The following is an 11,018-nucleotide window of genomic DNA, read 5'->3' on the forward strand; positions in this document are numbered from 1 at the left end:
TCCCGTCTTTGAAGAATCTTGAAGCTTTCATTTACGCGGTGATCAAACAACGTTACCATAAAAAAAGGGTTGCCAAAAATACGCATTCTAAATTCATATCATAGTTCTACTATAACTTGTACATAATATAACAATCGGTTCCCTAACATAAGTACTTAAGGCCTGGCCAAACAGCCGGCGCGACGCAGCGCCGCGTCCGCGCCGCGTGATGCCGACGCGATGCCTGTTCAAACAGGGCGCGCGCGGATCGCGCCGGCCTCACGCTCTCAACACGCCCTCATCGCGCGCGCGAACGCGGCGCACCGCTCGCTGCCTAACGTCCGATCCGACTGATGTGACCTTGCGCACGCGCCGCGTGGACGCAAGGGGCCGCGCGGCGCGGGGCGCGACAGAAGCGGGGCGTGATACCGGCGGGACGCAGTCTGTTTGACGTCGGTAACCTGTTAGCATGTGCCGCGGTCGCGCGGCGCGGACGCGGCGCTGCGTCGCGCCGGCTGTTTGGCCAGGCCTTTATCCACTTTTCTATACAATTAGTATGGCAACTTGGGTTCTTAAGTTGGGGCACCGATCATAATACTTGTTTACTTGAGCGCAGTTGATTTTCAAATTTCAATTACCAAATTACATTGATAACGGAGTTTGGTGGTGATTTTCTATGACGCTATGAGGCCACCTAACACAAAATTTATTTGCCACTACTCACTTATGATTAAACATAAATACTTGTCAATGTCAAGTAAATTATTATATGTGTTAGTGTAAATTGTCACACCCACGACACAGGGTGCTTTACTTAATTTTTTTACCTATACCTATAGCAAAATACATTGATTGAATTATATTACAATCAATTCTCTTTTCCTATAGTAATAGTAATGTGTATAATACGTGTATAGTAAGACAAAGAAGATACATCCATCATAGGTTCGTAATCGCTTAATGAACTCGTGTTTACGAGTGGAGCGGCCGAGCGACTTGACCTAGTCAATGACAGCGAAACAGGTATGGCCGGCTAAATCAATTAAAAATCGGGCAAGTGCGAGTCGGACTCGCGCACGAAGGGTTCCGGACCCAAAAACAAAACAAAAAAAAAAGCAAAAAAAAACGGTCACCCATCCAAGTACTGACCACTCCCGACGTTGCTTAACTTTGGTCAAAAATCACGTTTGTTGTATGGGAGCCCCATTTAAATCTTTATTTTATTCTGTTTTTAGTATTTGTTGTTATAGCGGCAACAGAAATACATCATCTGTGAAAATTTCAACTGTCTAGCTATCACGGTTCGTGAGATACAGCCTGGTGACAGACGGACGGACGGACGGACGGACGGACGGACGGACGGACAGCGAAGTCTTAGTAATAGGGTCCCGTTTTACCCTTTGGGTACGGAACCCTAATACTTTGGAGGCTATTGTGGCTTGGCTTATAGTCTACATCTATATTGGACCATTTTATTTAAAGCGGTTCAGGCCACTTGCTCTCATTTGTAAATTTAAACGTTATTTCTACTCAGAATCATAAGTTCTTTCGATCCTAATTTGTGTTTTGTACAATAAAGAGTTTACACACGTACATACAAAAAAGTATTCCAAAATGTCCACACATTTTTCTTAATATCCATTCCGTTATCGTCATACAAAGTCTGTGAAAAATGGTAAAGAAACGGAAAAAAAGACTAGGGACATACGTTTTCTGTTTGTCCCATTGGGATCCCAGCAGCTCGAGATTGTGAGTAAAAATAACATAAATATTGTCTGTACAGAATATAATAAATAAAATATCTGAACACGCCTCTATTCTCAGGGCGTTAGAGTGCGTGTTCAGATATTGTGAACACCTTGGCCGCTCCAGTATATCTGATGGGGACTGTACACACATAGACTGCTAAAATCAAAACTTTTCCTTTAGTCTGTTAGTAATTGAAGAATCTAACTATAAAGTCCATAATCCAATCCACATCACATCAGTGTGAGGCAGCGGTCGGCAACCTTTTAGCAACCAAGGGCCACATAGCAGTTAACGACGTGTTTGTTAATATTTGTGACGTTATCAGACATTGTCATTTGTCAATATTACATACAAAATAGCCAGGGAGGCTCGCGGGCCGCAAGTGAGAGGTTCGCGGGCTGCTGGTTGCCGACCGCTGATGTGAGGTCACAGCGGATGAGAAAAGACGTTTAGCGCCGTGTCAGTGCACAAGAAGACAATTTACCGATTGTAGAGATATATTCCCATAGCCGTTTAACTGAGGCAAACCCGGGCATATTAGAGCTCTTGCATATAGGCCCCGTGCATTAACTATAGGGGGCAGCATAGGAGCCGTCTGATATTTGGCGCGAGGCGTAAATGTGTCGTTTATGCTTCCGATGTAGCCCGCACGATGGCAGAACGTCCTATGCACAGGGAAACGTACCGACGAGAACTGTAGATGATAGCACTTGTTTTGGCAATGTACATGTGTACACATATGTTTCCGATTCAGGCCACAAGATGGCAGACCCTTCAACGCACACGGTCCCTATTAGAGAGACAGATAATGAAATATCGATTTTGGATTTTCGCGGTAGAGCCTCTGTTTATCTAAGATCTCATGTTCCGTATGAACTATTCCATATCACTACACCTTATAAAACAAAGTCCACCGCCGCGTCTGTCTCTTTGTATGTATGTAACTCAAAAACAACCAAACAGATTTTCATGCGGTTTCCACCTATCAATGGAGTGATTCTTGAGGAAGCTTTAGGTGTATCATTTGTTAAGGTTTTGTGTAACTCGTGCGAAGCTAGTAACAGATCATTAGGAAACTAGACCGCGAGTAAAACGCCCGGCAAACCATAAAATTTGTTTCGTCACGACGTCACAATATGGTTTGTAATGAAACGAATTAGTAATTAATAATGATCATGTTTTTAGTACAATCGACGCAAAAGATATGATTAATATACTGTTCATGTAGTCTTGATCTTACACCAACGCAATAAGGCGGAATATTGTATGTGTGACGTTGACCGTCCGCAGTAGATCAACGCGCAAATAAGTGCGGGAGTAATGTACTGATAACGCTGATAAACATGCTAATTTCGCCGCTTCCGAGCGATATTGTTTACTATTTATAACAGCTTGTGTGCAAATAGCTTGACGGTTGACGCTGGAATTAATTGTTCGTGTCCTAAAACGTGCAGGAGATTGTTTTAAGTTCTTAGAATATATTTTAGTTCTTCTAATATAGGGTTGAAAATAACCGTTTTATTCATTAATCAGACGTACTTTCCAAATGCGTCCCACCGCGGACTTTCTTTGTTTTAGTTATTCTTGGGAATCGTGGTTTTTCCTAAAGCAAAGGTCATATTTAACTTAGGGTATCGTCTTGGGTCGTCCCATTCGTTTTTCTCAAGTTCTTAAATTAGTCCCATTCTGCTTTCGTCTCCCATTCTACATTCGTCACAATCGTCGGTGGCTTTCAATGTAGAATGAGTGACGAAAGCAGAATAGGACTAATTTAAGAACTTGACGAAAAACGAATGGGACGACCCAAGACGAATACCACTCTATAATGCCATACGATTAAGTAAATTCTGTCAGTTCTCTTTTCAGTCTGAATTTTCCTTGTATTTCCTTGAATATCGTGGAACGCATTCCAAAAAACAAAATACTATCGAGTTGTAAACAAGATGACTCATCAGTATTATCGATAATTGTTCCTTCATCTGCATTCAACGTCAAAAACCAGCGTCGAAAGTATCGAACACTATCTTAGAATTTATCGTATAAACAAGTATAAACCGGATAAATTTCTATAGCTTATTGTTATTGAAATATAGTCAAAATACCTATAATAGAGAAGCATAAAAAAAGCATTTCGTCAGTACTCACTGTAGAGCCTGGAATTTGGACCCAACTAATATTTAACATCAGAAATGCTTCTTCTGAAGCCGAGTACGAGATGATAACGTGTAGGAGTTATGATGATTTAGGTATAATTTTGTTTATGAATTACTTGTGTAATTTTGCATTTGAACAGACCTGTGAAACTAAACCGCATGTGTTCCTACAAGTTAACACGGTAAGGTATTAGTTTACTCACCTCTCCTGCCCCGCAGTGTCCCAAATCTCAAACTTAACGGTGGTGTCATCGAGGCACACGGTCTGCGTGAGGAAGGCGGCGCCGATCGTGCTCTCCTGGTACTCGTGGAACTGGCCCTTGACGAAGCGCAGCACCAGCGAGGACTTGCCCACGGCGCTCTCGCCGAGCAGCACCAGCTTGAACTGGCACACTTTGGTCTGCGGCGCGCCGTTCGGCCGCGCGGCACCGCTCCTGTTTGTCGCCATCGCCTGGATAAACAAAACGACAATGACAATAAACGCTGGGTGCTATCACAGGGACCCTCAATCAAGCTCACAGAATTACAACTAATTCTGTGAGCTTGATTGAGGGTTGCATGCTCACGACAACTAGAAAACACCCTTAAAAGACACATATAATATATACTCATGGACAAATTTAGAGGAAGGCAAAAAAAAGGCTTAATCACTGGATTACAGATTACATTACAGCACCTTAACCTTTTGAACGCCAAACGGCGCATCCATTTGCCGTGCCACTGACGCCACGGGGGTAAAATTTAGTTTTGGGAATAAATAATGCCAACCTAAAAGTGTTTTTCAGTAGATTTTCATCAAAAAACGATCGACGTCAAATGCCGTCTTTGGCGTCGTTGTCACGATTTTGCGTTGACGTCAACTGCCGTCTGTGGCATTAAAAGGTTAAATTAATTTCAAAATTTGTCTTCATTTTTGCGTTCCTCTAAATTTGTACATGAGCGTATGTATGAAAAAAAAAACAGTCGTTTAAAGTGTTTCCTGTATAACTGGGCAGTATTTAACTCTCTTGGTTAATACAGGATTAAGATTCAAAGTTCACGGGTGCCAGGATGTTTTGACCAGTTCTTTGGGAGGACTAACTTTACCAAACACTGACTAGCGCAAAACTTTACACATATGTCACTGTTGGAAACTTGAGGGTTTTGGTACCAAACAGCTGGCTGATTCTCCGTCTTACTACTTACCTACCTACACGTTTGTTTATGTTTGTTTTTCTTGCCGATACTAAGTCTCGCTAATAATGAAAATTCTCGGTAAAACTTCATTGAAGGATGCACATACATGTAACTACATCCAGATTCCAGACAGTCGACGTCAAAAATATGTATACACGTCGCCTATTACCTACAAAGGAATAAGTTGCAATTCTACCCTACCCCTACGATACCTTATGGTCCGAGACCTAGTAGACATTTTAGAGTTGGTATTTGAGGCATGCTGAAAATTTGTCAAACTTCTCCTATCATACCCTAATTCAGAATTGTAAGTCTGGCTGCAGGGTAGCTTTTACACACATTACATTCATTCCAAAATATATTCCAAGGCCAAAACATAAGTAACAAGCAGTTTACCTTTAAATAGAGAGAAACAAAGACGATGTTTGGAAGTAAAACGTAAACATTGCTTCATGCCATACCAAATGTGCTTTAGTCATCACAATGCTCTATGATAAACAATCATAGAATAGACCCAGTGTGAACAATAGACTAAATCTATTTTTCGGTGGCTATAACTGTGCTATGAAACACTCATACGTCAATTGCTAGTCCTTAGAATGGTGATTAGTGTGATCGCACAAATTGTATATTTTGGTTGACAGCTATAAATATAAAACTAGTTTTACAAACCTACATAAGAGTAACTCATTAAATTTCCTTGGTGATATTACTGTTTCAATGTTTGAAATTGGTTTAAGAGGAACCACTGACAATAAGAAACACTTGACAAATTGTGCCATTTTCAATTGTAAACATACTTATTTTTGGTTGTCAATAAAGCAATATTTCCATAAAGCTTCAATTTGAAATCAACCTTATCAACAACTGACAATGTGGTACCTTATGATTGAAAATGTCACAACTGTGCTAACATTGCAAACTTAAATAACTATTGGTAAATTTATCTGCTTGAAATAAGGCTTAAGAATGGTCAATCAACTGATGAAAATGGTACCAACACTACCAATATTATGAGCTCATTATGATTAGAACTATTTAGTATTATTAGATAAAACAACTACATTACATAATGTTATTCCATAAATCATAGAATCATTAAGTTTAGATGGTAATTTCAAATAATTTGCAAATGTTAAATGTAATTACTAATTAGATAGTGGTTGATTTATTGATAGCCTATTGTATTATATTATTTAGGCCAAACCATTAACATTTCTAGTCAGAAAGTGTGGGATCAAACTTTGGTTGTAATGTATAGAGCAGAAAAAATAATTCTCAAAAATATGAAAAAAGATGACTAAAAATTCAGTCAGGATTCTTATCATATACAGTCACCATCAGATATATCGGAGCGGACAAGGTGTTCACAATATCTGAACACGCACTCTAACGCCCTGACAATAGAGGCGTGTTCAGATAGTTGTGAGCACCTTGGCCGCTCCGATATATCTGATGGCGACTGTACAGGCAAATGGTTAAACATTGTTGTGATATTATAGAAACCATTTGTTTTTTCTTCTTGCTGTTTATGTAAATTGTAATGGATAATGTTATCAAATATCAAGTTCTGAAGGGGTCAAAAGTAAATGGTTCGTGTAATATTACACACGGTTGCTGCGTCGCCAGTTCCTTTTTCTTTGAACTTGGCTGGACATGCTACCGCATGTCTAGATTTATACTTGTAGAGTTTAAACTACAACAACTGATGATCAAATGAGCACAAATTAGCCTAGATCAGTTTTTGGAACACCAACCTTTAGATTGACACAGTCAAATATGAAAATGATGTACCCTTCATTTCAAATATTTTTGGCAACTTAAACAAAAACAAATTTTAGCAAAATAGTAAAATGAAACAAATCGAATTTAAACTGTTGTGAGGCATACTAACATTGAATAATTTTACGGTTTAGACTCACTTGTTTTTAGTCACTCGCGCGACATGTTTCGGAGAGCCTAGGTCTCCTTTCTCAAGCACTAACAGTGCGAGCAGCGTTCACGACGGCCGTGTACCGCGTACTGCAGCTCGCCGCATCGCACGCTGCGCGCGCGCCGAGAAAACAGGTTGGGGGAGGTCTTCCGCTGTTATTGTAGGCGAGCATAGTGGTGTGTTTGGGCTTGGGTCACCTAACACTTGTAGCGATACACAGCACGAACTCACTATACAGCCACTATATATATATGCAGTACGCGGTACACGGCCGTCGTGAACGCTGCTCGCACTGTTAGTGCTTGAGAAAGGAGACCTAGGCTCTCCGAAACATGTCGCGCGAGTGACTAAAAACAAGTGAGTCTAAACCGTAAAATTATTCAATGAAACAAATCACCAAACAAACTATAAGGAAAACTGTAGACTGTACCATTCAACCACTGTATCCATCATGTATATGTTCTCACAGCTGTGATTCATGAGGAAATCAACTATTGGTACCTGTAGTAGTCATTTCTTGACTGATAAGACTTCTTAGAAAGTATTGGCAATACTACCTAACATTTTCGTAATAACTGTGGAAGAAATAGAGTTGGACCAAGAAAAGTCTGCAGGGATTTTGATAGCCCACACAGTGCAAGTATTATTTTAAATGTCAATCGTCTATGAAATTATGACGTATAAATAGCATTTGCACTGTGTGGGCTATCAAAATCACTGCAGTATTTTTTTTGGTCTAGCTTTATTACATTTAAGTGTAAATTTACTTACATTATTTTATTCCAATTAAAAGTGGCCAACTACATGTCATAAATATTTCAGAGACCAAAGCATGTGTTTAGTATTATTACAGAAAAGAAAAAGATAACATTTTAGCCCAACAGTCATTGTCACAAATAGCAACAGAAATAACATTGACTGCATTTGATTTTGCAATGAATGTTACATTTACAATTGGCCTTATTTCAAATATATGAATATATGATCAAATATTCAAGTAAATTGGCTCATAAAAATCAGCTGTCTTGAAAAACAAACAATATAAAATTGAAGTTACGTTTTTGATTAATATTCCATTGTAAAAACTTATCACATCTTATCAGCACTAAGAATATACCAATACTCCTTGTATCAGTTGCCACAGAATGTTGAAAGTGAAATGATTTGCAGTAAAATACTCACCAGCAAGCAATCCAACAAAAACACAAGTAGAAACCATTGACCGGGTCTCAATCACACTGCTGCCACACGAACAACCAATAAAGACCTCTTAATGCAATTAATTAAAAAAATATGGCTGAATAACCAGCTCTCTAGCCTCACAACTCTTACAAGAACAGGTGAAAAAAACTATCTAATCAACAAGAGCCTGTGTGCTCAGGATTATAATGTAAACTGGCATAAAGAACGGTAAACAAGATCATTATCAAGCGACGTATCGTCATGCTCACACAAAGAAACAAAAGGGACTTGACACTTTATCACAAACTATTTGGCACATTTTTCCATATCACAAACTGCGAGTTACACTTTTTTTTATCAGACGCAATCGAAAACGTGTCTGTTGTGATGATGACTAAGTTGACTAACCGTATCTGGCCGTATCAACGTTTCCTACTCGTCTCACCAATTGCCCCAAGTGACGCCCTCGGCCGAATCAGCTGGAGGCCTTCAAGAACACTCAACGCAACATTTTCCTTAACCCCGTAACACCTAAGTTACACGAAAGTAAATTGTAGACCTAAATCTACTGCCACAATTACGATCTTCTGTAAAATTCGATAAAATGACGCATTTACTAGATTATAAGGACATGGAACAAGACGTACCCTCCCTGTTATTATATCGCCGTTTATCGCTTTTTGTTGGGCGACAAGTCCTCACGAGGTCGCCTTGATGTCACAAATTTCATTAATTACACAGTTACACGAATAAAATCATCAATTAAATGCTAATCTGGAAAATCTAGCACAGAAATGCAAAATGACCACGAACAAACATGGAAGCGAGAGAGCGAGACGTTTCACCAAAAAGTTGTCTATGGATCCGATACGTCACGTTAAAAAATGTTAAGTTTTAGTTTATGGTTTCAAAATTAGGTTTAAGCCTAGTTTACACGATACGATTATGATCAAATAACTGGAATCTATTTTATAATATTTTCGAACTGCAAAAAAAAAAATTACAGCTGTCAAATGGTCTATGGTATCGCAGCGTGGAATCGTGATTGCGAAATTTGCGAATGTTTTTCTTTTGATTTCCACTTGTAAACGCTTCTCATAAAACAGGTTCGTAAGCCAACAAAATGAAAATCACACGCTACAAGAAAGTCCAGAAATATCTTAAGTTCTACTATAACAACTTCGGTTTCCACCAGCCTTACCAAGTATTGATTGATGGAACATTTTGCTTCGCCGCATTCACCGTGAGTTTTTTACTGCTAAAACCCGGTCTAGGTTACTGCTCGGTCACTAAACCACACGTGGGTAATAAAAACGTGTTTTAAAGTTGTTTTAATTGTTCAGAATGGACAGTAAATACCGTCGCAACGGGCGTTTGCTGGACATGGTAGACGAGGAGTGGCGCGCGGAGCGGCTGCCCGACGAGGACATCGCGGTGCCGGCGGAGGAGCTGCCGGACCCCGAGGCCGACAGCGCGGACTCGCACCTCACGCTCAAGGAGCAGAGCATGCGCTGGCAGGAGAACTTCCCTGAGCCCGCCGCTAACACCGAGCAGTAATCTAGCCTAGGTATTACCTTTAGTATTTTAAATTAATTTTAGGCTGCTGTACACATGGCGATGGTAGCATGTAAGCCATGTTTAAAGTGGCAGTATTGTTGTCTGGTTTTTTGCCCCTAAAATTAGTGAAATTTAGTTTTAAAGTTTTCTCATGTGAATCATAATCTACAGTTAGAAAGACATGCAATAGCATTCGATTTTTTTATTTATTTGATAAAAGACAAAAATACAAGTGTGGCAGAGTGGGCAGAAACAAGATAACAAAAATAAATAAAAACATAATAAACAAATTGTTTGTGTCCAAAATCACTCCTGTGCCATTGCCACACAAGGATGTAGTTCCTCAATCGCTTCACACACGCCTAATTCAGTCCTTGACAAGGTCCCAGCATTACAATACATAGAAGTGTCAACTTATAGCTGCACCCCTGTCTTCGGTTACTGAATTAAGTTAGGTGTGTTAAGCACTTAAAGCAAGAATCTATCAAACACAAAATGAAACAATGGTGTAATTATTTAAAATATCTTTATTTACAATACAATTACTGTTTTAGGAACACATTAATATAAAAGAGCAAGTACCCAAATATCTGAACAGCCACGTAAAACTCCTGACCACAAGATGCATCATAATCGAGACAGAAAAGATCGCCAAGAAGACCCATGGTGCCCTGACCATTTTAAAGCAATTTGGCACCCATGAATGTGGGCACAAAGAAGCCATATCGGGGGCTAATTGTATTTTGTCTATGGTTGGTAAGAAAAATCCAAAACATTATATAGTGGCAACACAAGACAGGGACTTGCAAGAAAAACTAAGACAGAAGGCTGGTATGCCTCTTTTATATTTACATAATAAGTCTCCCACTTTTGAAAAACCTTCACAAGCAAGCTATGACAAGGCAGGCAAAGCCCTAGAAGCCAACCCTTTCATTACTGAAACTCAAAACGAGGCATTGAAAATAATGAAAGAAGCCTTTGGTCTCAAACAAGAAGAAACAAAACAGCAAATTAAAAAGAAAAAGCCTCACAACCCTAATCCTTTGTCGTGCAAAAAGAAGAAAAATAAATCGGCAAAAAAGCTAGAAGCTAAGGCAGGAGTGAGCGAGGGGAAAGTTAGGAAGCGAAAGAAAAAGAAGTTGCCCAAACATTTGAAGGAACAATTGAAAAGTGCTGTGAATGCTTAAGTAAAATAAATGGCTTAAACAAGAAAAGATCGTTTAAAATACCCTATTAGTCCTCATGGTGTTGGTAACTGTCGAAGAATTTTATAGATGGCACCAGCATAG

At 39.5% G+C, this 11,018-nt stretch overlaps 3 protein-coding genes across 4 annotated transcripts in view; 2 read left to right on the forward strand and 1 right to left on the reverse strand.

Moving 5' to 3' along the window:
• LOC134790990 (ras-related protein Rab-5B-like) overlaps positions 1-9,022 on the reverse strand; it is a 30,236-nt gene extending 21,214 nt beyond the window's left edge. Inside the window, exons 1-2 of one of the 2 annotated variants that reach the window (XM_063762032.1) lie at positions 8,820-9,022; positions 4,085-4,332 (exon numbers count right to left, since the gene is read on the reverse strand). In XM_063762032.1, coding sequence (XP_063618102.1) covers positions 4,085-4,329 — 245 coding nt within the window. In that variant the 5' untranslated portion in view covers positions 4,330-4,332; positions 8,820-9,022. Of the gene's footprint in view, positions 1-4,084; positions 4,333-8,172; positions 8,329-8,819 lie in introns of those variants that run through there. The other variant, XM_063762033.1, reaches the window with a different exon arrangement.
• Positions 9,023-9,277: 255 nt separating this feature from the next.
• LOC134790878 (rRNA-processing protein UTP23 homolog) lies at positions 9,278-10,943 on the forward strand. Its single transcript, XM_063761863.1, has 2 exons — positions 9,278-9,415; positions 10,284-10,943. The coding sequence occupies exons 1-2, from the start codon at positions 9,296-9,298 to the stop codon at positions 10,914-10,916; spliced, it is 753 nt and encodes a 250-aa protein (XP_063617933.1). The 5' UTR covers positions 9,278-9,295; the 3' UTR covers positions 10,917-10,943.
• On the forward strand, positions 9,285-10,423 carry LOC134790880 (anaphase-promoting complex subunit 13). The gene is made up of 3 exons (XM_063761866.1): positions 9,285-9,415; positions 9,516-9,739; positions 10,284-10,423. The coding sequence occupies exons 1-2, from the start codon at positions 9,387-9,389 to the stop codon at positions 9,727-9,729; spliced, it is 243 nt and encodes an 80-aa protein (XP_063617936.1). The 5' UTR covers positions 9,285-9,386; the 3' UTR covers positions 9,730-9,739; positions 10,284-10,423.
• Positions 10,944-11,018: the final 75 nt, after the last annotated feature.

The sequence above is a fragment of the Cydia splendana genome, chromosome 5, assembly GCF_910591565.1.
Source record: "Cydia splendana chromosome 5, ilCydSple1.2, whole genome shotgun sequence".
Lineage (NCBI taxonomy): Eukaryota > Metazoa > Arthropoda > Insecta > Lepidoptera > Tortricidae > Cydia > Cydia splendana.

Coding starts and splice junctions, on each gene's coding strand:
- LOC134790878 (XM_063761863.1), top strand. CDS start 9,296: ATGAAAATCACACGCTACAAGAAAGTCCAGAAATATCTTAAGTTCTAC. Junction 9,416..10,283: donor TTTGCTTCGCCGCATTCACC/GTGAGTTTTTTA, acceptor TTACTGTTTTAG/GAACACATTAATATAAAAGA.
- LOC134790880 (XM_063761866.1), top strand. CDS start 9,387: ATGGAACATTTTGCTTCGCCGCATTCACC. Junction 9,416..9,515: donor TTTGCTTCGCCGCATTCACC/GTGAGTTTTTTA, acceptor TTAATTGTTCAG/AATGGACAGTAAATACCGTC.